This window comes from Ruditapes philippinarum, unplaced genomic scaffold, assembly GCF_026571515.1.
Source record: "Ruditapes philippinarum isolate M1 unplaced genomic scaffold, ASM2657151v2 ctg3250_1_1_1_1, whole genome shotgun sequence".
Lineage (NCBI taxonomy): Eukaryota > Metazoa > Mollusca > Bivalvia > Venerida > Veneridae > Ruditapes > Ruditapes philippinarum.
In genome coordinates, this window is record NW_026856596.1 from 79261 (window position 1) to 95378 (window position 16118).

The window sequence follows — 16118 nt, forward strand, 5'->3', positions numbered from 1 at the left end:
CAAACAAACATACAAACAAACAAAAAGATTTATAAAGAGTGTCAACTGTTTCTTTGAAGCAGTTGTACGTTCACAGATATATGGTTGTTCATTTGTACAAACATTTTTAAACAATTTATAGACAATTATTTGCACGTGCAATGTAATCTATGCAGGAAAAGCTAATAACAGGTGGTGCCAAAATGCTGTGCATACCCTTAACGATTACACAACGATTTCGTTAATGAATTTTACTAACGACTGATTAGCGATATGGTAACGATGCTTTCTGGTTATGCAACAAAAACAATCGTAAAAATAACTAACGTGTTCGTTACGCGATCGCTTACGCTTTCGTTAGCGTGATTTTAACGAAAGCTTCTGGTTACTCACCCCTGGTCTTCTTTACCTCCACTTTCGACACATCTCCTGAAAAACCTTGCTCACGAAATTCCTCCCCTGATCAGTATGAATGGTCATTGGACATACCCACCTGGGTATGAACTCAAACAAAACGTACCTAGCGCATGCCTCAGCTGTTTGGTCTGGCAAAGCTACCACTTCGACGTACTTCGAGAACTGGTCGGTAAATACCAAGGCATAGCGGTTCCCTCGAGGTGTGCATGGGAGTGGTCCTATGTAGTCCATTGCCAAAACGTCCCAAGGTGCTCCAGTCCTAATGGTTCCAAGTGGACCTCTTGGAGTCTTCATGGGCTTCTTGTCTGCAGCACATATGTCGCATCTTTTGATATATATTGAAATGTCTGCCTTCATTTGGTACCAGAAATACCTTTGGGCCAGCTTTTCTTTAGTCTTTTTGACTCCCATGTGACCGGCCATCGGTGCATCATGCATTTGGAAGAGCACATGCTTCCTTAATTTTTGTGGTACTATTATCTGGTATTGCTGTCCTGTACCATCTTGCTTCTTGAAGATTTTTATCAACACTCCGTCAGTGACCTCTAATGCCTCCCACAACAAGAAATAATGCCTACTTGCTGGACTCCATGCAGCGATGTCTCGGTCTGATGGCCTTTTACCCTCAGACTTTGCCTCTAGCACCACCTTGACATCTGGATCGTCCTCCTGACTCTTCTTAATTTCCGCCACGGTATATCCTGACAGAATTCCCTGCAGGCATTGTTCAGGCAGCTTTTCTCTGTTAGTCGTGGGTGTTACTATTGTTACTATTACTGTCCTCACTGCTTTTGTTTCTTCAGTGATTTCCTTCTCATTACGCAAGATCAGGCTGGGCCATCACTATTCCTGCATATGAACCATCCCACATCATGCTTTCTGCCCTCTTTTGGCACTTCATACATGGCCCACATTTCAGCGGTTCCATCATGTCGACATATGCACATTGGCAGTCTTTTTGGCGTTTCACATCTCGAGAGTGCATCAAAATGGCCTTGTTTGTGCCCTGGTCGGTATTCAATCCAAATCATAATTTTAACCACCTTGCTGTTTTTCCGCGTGGTTCCTTCAACTTAAAAAGATAAACCAGCGCCCTGTGGTCTGTTCGAACCCGGAACCTTCCATTGTAATCCATGCAAAGCTATTTCCATTGTCCTCTGGAACGTACTGGCCGCATTGTTCAGGCCAAATGGCATTCTAATTATTTCATATTGCCCGAATTTGCACACAAATGCGGTCTTTTGGACATCTTCCTCTTTCATCGGGATCTGAAAATAACCGATAGTCAAGTCAAAGGTGCTGAGTAGTGTCGATCCTGCCACAAAGTCCAGGCAGTCCTGTACACGAGGCATCGGAAATCCGTCTGGTTTAACCGAATTAAGTTCAACTTTCGGAAGACGACACATGGTCTAACTGACCCGTTTTTCTTGCGAACAAGCACAAGTGGAGATGCCCATGGAAATGTGCTCTCCCTTATCAACCCCTTTGCTTTCAGGTCTTCTATTGCTGCCTTTTCTTCATCTGCGAATGCTAATGGCACTTTCCTTGTCTTTGTCACCGCCCATTGTTTTCTCGTTTAGGGCACACCCTTTTTATTACTTGGGCGGATGTTTCTAAATTTTACTATTTCATGTTTTAATGTTGAATTCTGCTTAAGCCGGTGCTAGGGGGCGTGGACGGTAACTTACACTTTCCAGTACCGTCCATGAACAGGCTCAATCAAACCGAGCCTGCAACATTTTCAATTTTGCCGTGTTGGTCTTCTTTAGGGATTCTGTTTTTATCTATTTTGCTTGATTGGGCGTGCATTGCCGGCATTGATGCCATGTTCTGCTAATTCAGTAAGGCCTATATCCCACTCATTCTTCGAGAAAACTTCTTGATGGCGAATTAACAAATTAGCTATTTTATTTTTTTCATTATCCTTGAGATCTTTGCACTTGGCTTCATACAGCTTGTTCAGGTGCCCAGGAACTTTTGTTGGGGAATTTACTTGCTTTCTATAATGTGTAACGTGCATGGGCTAGCTGTTATATATTATTATTCTTATGGCTACTTTGCCAGTTGATTGGTTACAAATGATTATACAATAATTTGTTCAAACTTTGGAATCAGGTTTATTTAACTAATGTTATGACAGTAACGTGCTTGAAAAAAAATAAGTTTTCCTTGAACTTGATTTAAAATTGGGGTGACACTTTTAAGGCTATTTGATATATATAGAAAAACCACTTGGATATCGAGTTTTCAATAATTTAGTAAGAACAATTCCACCTAACGCAATGTTAAATTGATGCAATTGATATACTTCGTAAATAGTGCAAGAATCCAAGTAATTAATCTAAATTATTAATATATTATTCTCGAGGTGTTGACACTTCGTCAGCTGGACAGAGACTGATTGTCCGCAGCTTTGAGCGTTATGTATACCCAATTATGTACATGTAGTTATATTTAATGATCGTTTACTGAAGTTGAAGAAATCAAGCATCCAAGAGATATTGATAATGGTTCGAATATTGGTACGAATAGCATTGAGTTCGAATGATTTTAAGTACGAATTGTTCTGATATTTTAGAATTTATAAAAATATGCCCATTATATCAAATAATTGCTATGAATAAGTTGTTAAATCTTATCATTTAATTTTTATGTATTTTTTACTTATTTATAAAAGATCAAACTCTACTTTTAAACACAAGATAACATATTTGTTTACAATTTATTTAAGTATAAACCCACTAAATATCATTATAGAATTTAGGCAGAAGAGAACAATCGTCACACATGTTTTGTGATTTCCGTATTTTGCGCTGGAATCTGTATTCTTCTAACAGCTGAGAAATTTCCCTCTTCTTGATCTGATTCACGCGGAGTCAGCACACTCACATATTCTCCTATTCGTTCAGCACTTCCAAGTATGGCGTCCTGTCTGATAGACACTGGCGTTGGATACGGGTTAAGCAGTCTTACTTTGCTGGTGTTACTTTTGTTAATGTCAACTAATGATGCTGCCATGCGCAACGGATAGTTGCCTATAAAGTGTTCTGTAGGTTCTATCAAAAAATGTGATTCCTCTACCAGATCATCAATATCATTTCGTTCAATTGTAACGTCTACTAAAGTCTCGCTATAGCCTTGTATTTCTACTGTATCCGTCGCAGTAACCTTTCTAACATGACTAGACATTCCTATCTGGGTGCATGGGATCTCATGACCTTGAAGTTTTATAAATCCTTTGCTGAGCATCATATCTGCAGGCCCTCCGTTACCATTCTGAAGCACATCTATTCCAAGAAGGCAATCATCTTCTATATCAGCGACAACCATCTCCTGCTGTAAGCTCAGTGATCCCATCTGTAACGAGAAAACCCCCTTCCCTGATTCATTTAATGGAGCTCCACCTGCTCCCTTAAGCATATTTGATTTTTCTAAGGTTGGCCTATTCTTATCTTCAATCTTATTAAAGAATCTGATTGACAGAACTGTTCTTGATGCTCCGGTGTCTGCTGTGAGGACAGTTGGAATGCCTTGAATGCTGCCTCTTATATAAATTCCATCACATAGTCCAGCTTTCCTTCTTAGCGCCATTGGTCTCACAGCGGAACCGTCATCCCGTTTCTTTTGGCCATTAGTTTGGACCTCCCTATGGCCACAAGGGTAGGTCCGTTCTAGTTTAAAGGACTGTTAGACGAACCGGTGTTATAAAAATCTCGTGCATTACCCTTGTCTCCCCTATCAATACCTCTCCCTTGGCCTCCACGACCATCGTATCTGCCGTATCCTGGTCGTCTCTTAGGGCAATCTCTCGAAAAGTGTCCCTTTTGTCTGCAGTTGAAGCAAGTTACATCTGATTTGCTATCTTTCCTAACGTTGTCTCGACTCTTGTTTGTCTCTACCACTTCCTTCAGTTTCATTTCCATTTCCTTAATTTGAGTTTTCAGGGCATCAAGTTCAGTATTCGCGGTCACATTTTGGTCATCCAACAAGGCAGTCTGTTTCCTTTTGCTCACTTCGCCGTTTCCTTCTTTTGGACCTCCTGAGGTAGTTCTGACTCTGTTCTGATCTTCATCTTCACTGTCTCGATCAAGTTCTCGTGCTACGCGTGTACCCCGTCTGTTACTTCTTCCTTCATGGTGCCTATCTATTACTATGTTCTTACGACTATAAACGTAGTTTACCACCTGTGACACTGCCTCATCAATGTTACTAGGTTCCTTGTGATATTCTACATGAAACCTTGCCTCATCATCATTAAGTCCATCTATAAATTTACGCAGCAGATCTTCTTGTCTTGTGTACTTATCTCTATTCTGGTGTGCTTTATCGTAGAGTCTTTTCAGATCAGCAGCATACTCTTCCGCTGTTTCCTCAGCCTTCTGCGTCCTCCTAGCAAATTTACTGGCGAGTTCTCATTTAAAAGCGTGTTTACTAACAATCTGACTGGCTGTTTATATTGACTTCAAAAAATCTTTTTCTAGCATTAACAGATGGTTTCCGAGAAAACTGCATCTAATTTCACGATCATATCTAAGCACAGTTTTATTTTGAACAGAAAAAACATGCAGCCATTGGCTGAAAACAATAAAATTGAAACCTGGTGAAATGATTATGATATAGAAATGATCAGATGCATAGCAACAATAAGATGTAACAATGATAACATACATGTAAAAACAATGATAAATCGAAATGAGTCAGTGATTTTTTGCAAAACATCAATTATAAAACCAATTGTGGCGTTTGAATTGGGAAAATTAGCGCAATAAGTCTAAAATTTGAAAAATTCAAAATGGTAGGAACGATATAAAAACCAACAACTTGTATAAGTATAACCTGAATAAAGCAACTGTTCTAGAGTTAAAATTCACAGTGACACAATGTGGCAGTTTCCAATCCAAAAGACCAATATACATGTATATGTTAGATTTTGTTTATATATATTTCTTTCAATTGGGAAACTACCAGTTTTCGGGGGGAAAAAGCTTATATTTTGGGAAAAATAGTTCATTTCCAATTGGGAAACAGCCTTTAAAAATTCACTGTGAGTATTAACTATATAAAACAATCTTAATGGTCATGATGTCCAACAATAAATCACTTAAACAGTACCAAAAGCTGAAAATAAAACAACCATTTACTTATAACAAGACTTACCACTGCAGGTAATAAACACTTTCCATGTTGAACTAGGACATAGTCTCCTGTTCTAAACCTGGTTTAATAATTTTAAACACAATTGTTAATGTATTTGAACTAATTGAATATACTGACTACATATTCAAGGGATGTCGTATTTAAAATCTTGAAATGGCATGAATGACTCTTGAAAACAGAAACAAGAGGCCCAAGAGAGCATACATGTATGCGCTCTACTTGTTTATATTTATAAAGGTTATTGAGACTTTTACTTTACCTTGACTGGATTTCACGTCCTGGCAAGTCAACATCATCACCACCAGCAATGGTTATCTCCTCAGTTTGATTGGGTCTGGGGGTGCCATCAGGTGTAGGCCTAGTGTCCTCAGGTGTGGGGGTGCCATCAGGTGTAGGCCTAGTGTCCTCAGGTGTGGGGGTGCCATCAGGTGTGGGCCCGGTGTCCTCAGGTGTGGGGGTGCCATCAGGTGTGGGCCCGGTGTCCTCAGGTGTGGGGGTGCCATCAGGTGTGGGCCCGGTGTCCTCAGGTGTGGGGGGTGCCATCAGGTGTGGGCCCGGTTTCCTCAGGTGTGGGGATGCCATCAGGTGTGGGCCCGGTGTCATCAGGTGTGGGGGTGCCATCACGTGTGGGCCCAGTGTCCTCAGGTGTGGGAGTGCCATCAGGTGTGGGCCCGGTGTCCTCAGGTGTGGGGGTGCCATCAGGTTTAGAGGTGCCATCACGCGTGAAGGTGGGGTCAATGTCTTTGGTACCGTTACTTCAATAAAGCATCATTAATAAACATTGCATACAGGACTCAATCTATTAATCAATTTGATGTTATAGTAAGATTCTTCCAATGTCATTTATTCTATAAAACTAAGACTGTACTTGACATTTTGCAGGTCATTGAAGGTATCTATCTAAGTAAATTGTAATTGATATTTATAAAGGTTACTGAAACTTTTACTTTACCTTGACTGAATTTCACGTCCTGACAAGTCAGTATCATCATCCCACTTGGCAACTTCACCAGTCTTTGTTATCTCAGCAATTCCCTCAGGTGTGGCGGTGCTATCAGGCGTGGGGATGCTCGAGGACCTGTGCAATGAGACATCATACTCGTGATGTTATCAAATACATGTAGTTGTCTTTGAGAAATCAAATCTGTGACCAGCATTGACCCAGTCAAATTTCAAGACACTAAATTTTATTCTACTTAAGACATTTATACAAGCATGTCAAGTTACCAAGCAATAGCTATGAGAGTATTGAAGTTAGAGACCATAAACAAAAACTTAGAAAAGAACTTCACATTTCAAAACTTTTCTTCTCAAGATTTATAAGCATAAGAAAAGACCACATTTAAAACTTATCTCCCCTGTATGGATTCTCAAGAAAACTTAACCGACACCGACAACTGGTTTATAACACTGCTTTTTCTTTGAAAAGTGGACCTAAAATTAAAAGGCTCGAAAAGTACCTAAACTTACAGAGTAGTAAGGATGGTGTCCATCATGGAATCATCCAGGGATAGATCAGCATCTTCTTCATTGAAGTCGAAGCCGTCAATCATGCCACTCAAATCTCCCATCATTTCAGTGAAATATGACAGTCGTGTGGTAGGTAAAAGTGGCACAAAGTGGTTTGGTATCCAATGTTGTGGTACCATATCTGTTCGCGTGGATGTCCACATTACTGTAACGCTTGGTTCATTGTGGTCACCTTGCCTTGGAAGTATGCTTCTATTCAGCACCTGCTTCACGGAACTCTGACCTATGATTGGGTACAGTGAAGTGATTTTCTTTTTTAGAACAGAGCTTAAGGCAAACAGCTGCCATATGCCCATATATGAACCTCTTTTACAGATTTTCACCGTCTCTTCTTCAAATATATTTTCTGTGTCTGTTTTTGTTACTTTGTTACCAGGTATATATTGCTCCGAAAACATTGTGTAGGTTCGATCAAGGAATTTGGATTCTTGTTCTGGAAAGTTTTCACCTCTGTTCAAATAATTGTTATCAATGTACAAGTCCGAGTTCAGACACTGTTCAATGGCTATTCTCACTCTCATTTCTTCTTGTGCGCTTTCATTGCCAAATAACAATATGCTACCTGTTCTAGGCAAACAGTTGCCGTCCGCCGTAACATTTACTGGCAACATCCCTCCAGTGCGTATTTCTTCCGGAATAAGTGTCAGAGCTATCTGATCGGCTGTGTATTTCCCGTCTGCAAAACTGAATGGATACTTCTCATTATTTCTGTATGAAGGGCTGAGCTTACTTCTTTCAGTTTTGCAAATCCTTCTGATCCTGATAGTTCCATTATGGTTAATAATGAACTGAAATACTGCTGACGTTCATTTTCTGCATTTGATGTTTCTGATCGTCCTCTTGTTTTACCTGTCTGTGGTTTTTCGTCTGATTGTTTCACTGTTTTACCTTTCTTTGGTTTTTCTTCTGATTGTCTTGTTTTACCTGTCTCTGGTTTTTCTTCTGATTGTTTCACTGTTTCACCTTTCTTTGGTTTTTCTTCTGATTGTCTTGTTTTACCTGTCTGTGGTTTTTCTTCTGATTGTTTCACTGTTTTACCTTGCTTTGGGTTTTCTTCTGATTGTCTTGTTTTACCTGCCTTTGGTTTCACTGATGTGGACTTCTTTGATTCATCACCTGCTTGAGTTTTACTTGACTTTGTTTGTTCTACGAGGGTCGTCTCTTTATACGAGTTCACATACTTTGAATTCAAACAATCTGGGTTGCCAGCTTCACACTTTATGCAAAAACACGACAGATTTCGAGCCTTGAAAGTGTTTCTGGTTTGAAGATTCAATACTTAGTGGATTTTTCTAGTGTCCTGCACAGTCTGTGCTTTCATTATACCAGGTCTCTCTCTGTCTATTTCTCCTAATTTCACTAAATGAAATGTTCTTTTTGAAAACGGCGAGTCTGATTCCAAATTTTTCTTACAGTATTGGTACAGATGTTCTGCATCATTTATAACCGTCTGATTAGCTACAATAGCTCTGTCAATACACCGATTCACAACACCTGTTTCAGCGTCACATTCACTTTTTCCGTGTTCAGAACCATAGTAATTTCGATTGATAACATCACTTGAATCTGCCAATTCAGCAAACGGTCCCTTGGACTTATACTGACAGCTACATCCATCGCTAAAGATGACTTTCCTGTTTGGTTTGCAGCCTCCAAGTTCCTCTTCAAGTTCAATATCAACTATCTCCTGAAAATGCTGAACTGCATAATAATCATGGCCGTTATCCTCTGAGATCAGAGAGATCTAAACCAGTGTCTGCCTTGTAAAATGTGATGATTGGGTGCATTGTAATTTGGCCAGCTGTATAGAATGCTCCCTTGATTTCATCTTAATATTTGATTTCTCTATTCTTTGCAAAGTCCATGACTTGTAAAATGTCACAAGTGGGAAGTTGATTCTTGATTTGATTGAACTGAGCAATTTGCCAATGTGCTGTGTGAATGTGTTGGAAATAGCTAATTGCTTGAACTGGTCTCTTAAGATCATTTTCAACAAACTCCTCCAAGCATGCCTGCTTGTTGCCTTGCTTTGTCACAACCACTCTCTTGCGTTTGCCTTTTTCTGTCTCTCTGTACTCCCATCTTGTCCATGTTAATTGTTTATCATCTGGGACAGTACGATAAAACTGATTCAAAGTATCCATATAGTTCATGCAATCACTACAGTTAGCATTGATGCAATCAGGGTCGTGATATCTTTGGCCATCACGTTTTGGGCAGAGCACAATATCTAGAACATCAGTTTCACATGTTTTTTTCTTGTCCTTGTCAACAACAGCTCTACTCAAGCAAAGCATTTTGTAACGTACATTGACGCAATAAACACAACAACAAAATTCCCTATCAGAAACACTCAATAGACGAACATTCTTTGTCCGCAATGCAGAGAACTTGCCAAGGCTCACACGTTTTGTTGGATTTTCAGCTAAATATTTAGAATGTGCTGCTTTTAGAGATACTTGCATCGCATACCCAGGTCCATCCTTTGTTGTGTATCTCTTCCCTGGCAAGACTCTGGAAATATCTTCCCGAAGAAAAAATGTCTGAATTGAATTTCTATCAACGTGAGATTTTCTTTTCATGATAGAACCTTTTTTATGTGCGATATGTCCTGCTCTATATTTTTTTACTAAATGCTCAGCGACAATGACAGAAGAAGCCTTCGAACTGTTCAACACCTGTTTAATAGCTAGTACCTTTCTGGCATATTGCACACTTGTAGTTGACTTTGAAATTTTCAGCTGTTTTAGAGCTTCGACTTTCCTTGGTGATGCTTTGGACAGCAAATTATCCACAACTTTCGCAAATTTTGTTGGTGATTTAGGTATACTTTTCCTTACTTTTGATGTTATATTGTACTCTGTTTTTTAGACGCAAACGGACTTCCTGTTGATGTTGATAAAATTTCCTTTAGTTTCGCTGCTTCTTTTCTATTTTTCTTTTTTCTTTCTCTGTCCTTCTTTCTAATCCACATCTTTTTTTGCCACGACATTTCCTGTCTTTCTTTTCTTTTCTTTTGTCTATTGTACTCCCTTCTTGTTTCAATAATGTTCCTAGTTTGAGGTTTAGCCTTTGTACTAGGTGTTGAACTTTGGATGCTTATCCCTTGTTCTTTCTTTCTCTCCATATACCTGTGAAAAACAAGTTTAAACAAGAGCTATTTATAAATACTTACATTGCTAAACATGTGTTAATAATGGTTTCGAAAGATTTGTACTAGTGACCAAGTATGATCCAGTTTCGAAACTGACCTAGATTTCATTGACACAAACAATTTGAAATAAGAGATCACAGAGTGATCTTGACGCCCACCATAGACCCATTTGTGGATGTTCCAAATTTTATCAAATCATTAAAGGCAATTCGGCGATCTTTTAATCCGTTCTATATGTCTAGATTACATTTTCATATGACGCAGCTAAGTGAATTTTTGTCATGTGTTGTGATCCATTTCAGTGTTTAATATTCTATGAAATGTACTAAATTCAATGCTAGATTTTACCGACCTTTTTTGTCTGCGTCTCTGCATCTCATTTTGATGTGCTTTTTTGGCTTTAGATTGCTCATTTCCTTTTTTCTTCTGTAACTCCCTTTTCAGTTCCTCACGCCTCTGTTTGGCTGTCACCTTCTATTTATCTAGATAAATTCTGTACCTTTCTGGATCGTCCGTTTTCATTTTATTTCGAGACAGGGCAGACTTACTCTTGTGAGTTCCTGAAAACCAAACATATCTTTCTTCATATGTCAGCAAAATGAATTCTTGATTAGAGAGCTCTTGCTTCTGAATGAAGAATAAATTTTGTATCCCACTATGAATTTAGTGTTTATTCTAGGAATTTAGGCAGGTGTGGTGTTGTTCCCCAAAAGGGGCACATTTTAGCGTGTTCGATAAATAATAAAGGCAAAACAATATCATTACCATATGTCTTTTTTGTCTTAATTGTAAACAGTTTAAAAGTACATAAATTATGAAATGGAAGAAAAAATCAAGATAATGATAAGATTTCTATTTGTTATTATAATTGTTTTACTAATATTTATTTGTTTCAACAAAGCTTGGGCTGGGACACCAGACTTGTCTCCCGGATATTGTCACGAAAAAAAATAATAAAATATTGTGTGAAATAAGATAAAACCAGCAGAGATTAAACCATATATAGTGTAGAGATCCTTCAATATAAAGTAAGTTATCACAAAATGTGTAACTAGGAGGTTAAAAAAAGAAAATATAGTGACTTACTGTCACCAAGGCTGTTGGTGTCATCACGGACCAAGTCTTCCATTTCGCAGGTCTATGTCTATGAGAAGAGTCTGAAAAGTTGGGAGAAAACACAATTGTAAGGTAGTTTGTGAAAACACAGTTCTAAGTTTGTTTGGATTTTTGCCGCCTTTAACAGGACATGTGCCTGGATAGGAGATTTTGTTGACGACCTCAAGTAGTGTAGACGTTAAACAAGAAGGTAAATCAAAAGGATGACATTCAAAACTTAAAGTCTGTCAAAAGCTGACGCTCACAACATTAATGGTAACAATTGTTTGTACAATGGGTTAATAAGTTTCAAAATTAACTCTGGTGTTAAGCAAAACACTAAAATAGATAAATACAGAATCCCTAAAGAAAGCCCAACATGACAAAATTGAAAATGTTGCAGGCTCGGTTTGATTGAGCCTGTTCATGGACGGTACTGGAAAGTGCAAGTTACCGTCCACGCCCCCTAGCACCGCTTAAGCAGAATTCAACATTTTAAACATGAAATAGTAAAATTTTGAATTTAGAAACATCCGCAGATGTGTTCATACGGCGGTTATCATGGAACCTTCAATGTGACACTTCCGTGCCATTCCATGAAAAGCGGCGTATGGTCCCCAAGTAATAAAAAGCGTGTGCCCTAAACGAGAAAACAATGGGCGGAACTAAATAAAATGGAATTTTGAAAGGGGATCAGAGGTTATGAAGCCTGCATATCACAGATAAGACGTCAAAAGACAAATTTAAAAAGCAGGCAACATATCCTAAGGGTGATTTCACATTATTCAAGTAGGAATATTGGAACCACCCAACTAGAAAATGCCGAAAAGTTGAAACTAAAAATACCACAAGCACAACAATAATGTCGTGCTGAACGATCTTCAAGGATCGAAAATATAACATCATTGATTAAATGTACGGGGAGACTTTTTACAGCCGCCACGCGGCACAAATAACACGGATGTGACCATAAAATAGATAAATACAGAATCCAAATATATAAAACTTTCTTAAAAACTTAAAAAATGACGTTCATTCATGCGCAAGGGTGTTTTTCAAAATAAACAGAACCTATCTAAGCGATCATCTGCTGCCGGCGAATCAAATGCATTTCTGACCTCAAATACAGCATGTCAGTGCCACAAAATGACTGGAATCGATAGAACACAACATATTTGGAGAACGTCATTAGTTGCGAACATAAAATAAAGTTGACAGACACGATTAAACTTCAAAATACCAACCTAAATATTATTTCAGTTTCTACCCGCCCGCCATGTTTAAGCATTCGGTTTACTTCGGTGTTTACCTCAATGAACCCAATCAGAATGAATCAACGGAAAGTAACCCTCTAAGGCAGTGCGCGATAGGTCGAACGTCACTAAAAAGAATTGACGGAAATTATGTTCGCAAATTATTTTTTTAGAAATTCGTACGAAAGTCGTACAAAAACTATCGATGGTGGCATTTTTTAACAAGGACTAGTTGTATCTGTCTAACTAAGATAGCCTCATTAAACATTCGTGCTTACAAGCTTGAGTTTCTTTACATTTTGCAAACGTCACTCGATTGACAGATGTGCAGTACGATACGTACCAAAAATGAAATCCATAAAATTCCTTTCATTAATCAAACTAAACAGCAGAAGATGTTATTTTTTATTATTGAAAAGCATTTATATCAATAATAAACCGTACTTACCTTGGATTTTGGTCTTTGAATTGAAAAAATATACCAGGTAATTAACATGGTGTAAACGCCGGGACATAAATTCCGTCAAACTGACGACGGATGTGCTATACATTTGCAGTTTTTTCCCTCAAAATGTCAGATTAATGGAATTTAAACAATTTTTTTAAGAACTATTTTCGATATTCTAATTCACTAGGCCTAGTAAATGAAGATACATTAATTTTTAAGCTTAAAAAAATTGACGGACAAAATGACGTTTTCACAAGTTTTAAATGGAATCTGTCTGAAAGCAATTTTGATTTCTCTATGGTAAATCTCTGTTGTTTATTTTTCCTACCATGCCGAATTCCTTCATTTAAAATTTTTAACGGATGAAAGCACGGTCATGTTTTAATATATACATAAGTTCGGGGGTCTTTCATGATTTTTTTAAAACGGGATCTACAAATGTAAAGTTTTGTTCAATAATGACAAAAATTTTTAAAAATGAAAAAAAGCAAAAGAACACCATCACAGGGTTTTTTATCTAAAATTGACTTACTTTTAAGACAAAAAATTTTGCTTTTTCATCCATTACTATCCAGCCCTTAGCTCCTTTTTTTTTTCATTTTAAAACTCCTGAAACAATGATATATCCAGATGTTTAAAACGTTAATCATCTCATTATTAAAACATTATTCAATTTTGGATTATCGGGGTTTCAAAGAAATATGTCATAAACATTCAAATTTCAATATTTTTTCCAAATCCATAACTCAAGAACGGCCCATCAATTTTAGTTATCAAACATCATCTCTTGAAAATGGATTTCTGACGACAAAATTCTATTACGTCAACAACAATTTACGAAATATATGACGTAACAAAAATGCCTCGCGCTTTTTATGGATGATTCCAGTTGCGCCCATTGACAGAGGGCGGTTAGGCATATGTAACATTATACAGATAAATTTTAAGCGTTGAGATAAATTTGTCCTGATGGCATTTAAAATAATTTTTGTATATCCAGATTAGCAACATAACTCTTAAAATTACACCTTCATTCATATATTAATTTTAAACTTTTGATAACATTTAAATAATTTTAAAACACACTAATGACAGGAATCTGAAACAGTACAATACTTCTTCCATTAACTACTTTCGATTTTATGTTTTTAAACTATTTTATATATTTCTCAGAAATGACTTCCCTATATATTATTTCGTTATTCAAGACTTCTGTAAATCCTACTCTTTTAGCTACAAAATATACAATACGCGGTATGTTTTCTCCCGCGAAAACTATGCTATTGCTTTTTTCACTGAATATTTTCAAATTTCAGGAAGCTAAAAATATTGAGGACGTCACTTGGTGTTTATCTTTGACTCGATCTCCCCTTCAAATTTACATAATATGTAATACTTTGAGTCTAAAAAAATACACTTATTGTCGCTTATTGAACGCTCCAATTCAAACTTATTCTTAATAATATCAAATCACTGCCGGTATTTCTGGACAAAAAGTTAAATCTGTATTTACGAGCTGAAAGTGCATTTGATTGCTCAAACTAGAAAGCATGATATTATATTCTTATAATTTACATTTTCATCTCGAACGCGAGTCTGTGTTCTCTCATTAGCGAAGGAGTTAGTTAAAGTAGACACTGTGGTTACAAGCAAACCAATGCTGAACGTATAGTGAATCAGTTCCCCGTTCTATATATTCTTGTCAGATATGCATGATAATGTAGTAGTAATTGTTTTGCGATTTTCTTGTGAAAGTTGAAACCTACAGAAAATTTTAGCGAACTAACATCGCACCCGAAATAAGAAGGGTAACATATTTTTTTTTGTATCCCATCGAACCTGGTCAATTTTATTATTTTTGAATAGACGTGATACGTACTAATGGACAGAATTCAGACAACTACAGAATTATGTAAATTAAACATTAATTAGTGAAGAACCATTGTTATAGTCTTATAGCTAGTGTTCCCATTCCCCTACTACGCGTTGCGGTATTCAAGATACGCGCTTGATTGAAAAGTTATCTATTAATCAAATCACTTCTTTGCTCTTTTACTCTTAAAAAGAAAATAAAATACGACAGTATATCATGATAATTATAAAAATCTTTGTGTGTTAGAATTTTTAAAGCGTTTACTGATATTTTCACTTAAAATGATTGAATGGTTTGCTAGTAAAATTTGCGTTTTTGACACCAACTTTGTTCTCATTTTCTTCTTAATGACAGCATTTAGCTATTGATCAGTAAGTAAATAAGAATAATCAAATTTTTATAATTACCGAGTACATTTCACGCTAATTTTGAGACGAACCCTAAATGACGTCTATATGGGCGCCGCCATTTTGAAATGGACGTCACGTAAGTCAACAGGAAAAAATATAATTTAAACATTTAGACCATATTACTTACTTTATGAAAAAAAGAAAAAAAAAAACATGTCTAAAGATATTGACGTGAGGGTTTACATGACATTAATTTAAATGAATTTGCTATTGTATTAAAATAAAAATGGAATAATCAAATTTGATGGGACAGACTATAGTTGCTCAGAAATATTAACGGATAAGTAATTGAAAATAAATTATAGTGCATCTTGAGCATGGTCATGAAGAAAGTAAACAGATGGTGTGGATACAGATGTTATAAGTAACAAAAACTTGTTGGGATTAATACAGATGGAGCAGCTGTCAATCTTGGGAAGAAGGGAGGTGCTGTTATACTTCTGATTAAAACTGTCAATGAACCTCTTGGAGGTGAATACAACTGTGAAAATTATATGCATTATGTGGCTCACAATCTTGAGTTAGCTGTCTGTGATACAAAGAAAGAGTGTGCTTATTTGGATAAGGTTATGATTTAAATGAATTTAATCAGAAAATAAAGGCGGTGATACTCAACCATATGTCTACAAAAGAAGCCGAATCTTGCACTATTCTGACTCGCTATTGCTAAACTCTAAAAACGTTGAGAAAGATGTCAAAATACTAGTACTCGCCAAATCTATGCAAAGGAAACTTCAGTCATTTTTGATTGCTTAAAACTGTTCAAAAAATAAAAAAAAATAAGACTTGTGGGATTTAAATT

The 16118-nt window shown here is 37.0% G+C and overlaps 1 protein-coding gene across 1 annotated transcript; it reads right to left on the reverse strand.

Annotated features, from left to right (window-relative positions):
- Positions 1-4067: 4067 nt before the first annotated feature.
- LOC132747081 (uncharacterized) lies at positions 4068-6270 on the reverse strand. The gene is made up of 2 exons (XM_060736389.1): positions 5813-6270; positions 4068-4785 (listed from the first exon to the last, which is right to left on the reverse strand). Exons 1-2 carry the CDS (start codon positions 6268-6270, stop codon positions 4068-4070), a joined length of 1176 nt encoding a protein of 391 aa, XP_060592372.1.
- Positions 6271-16118: the final 9848 nt, after the last annotated feature.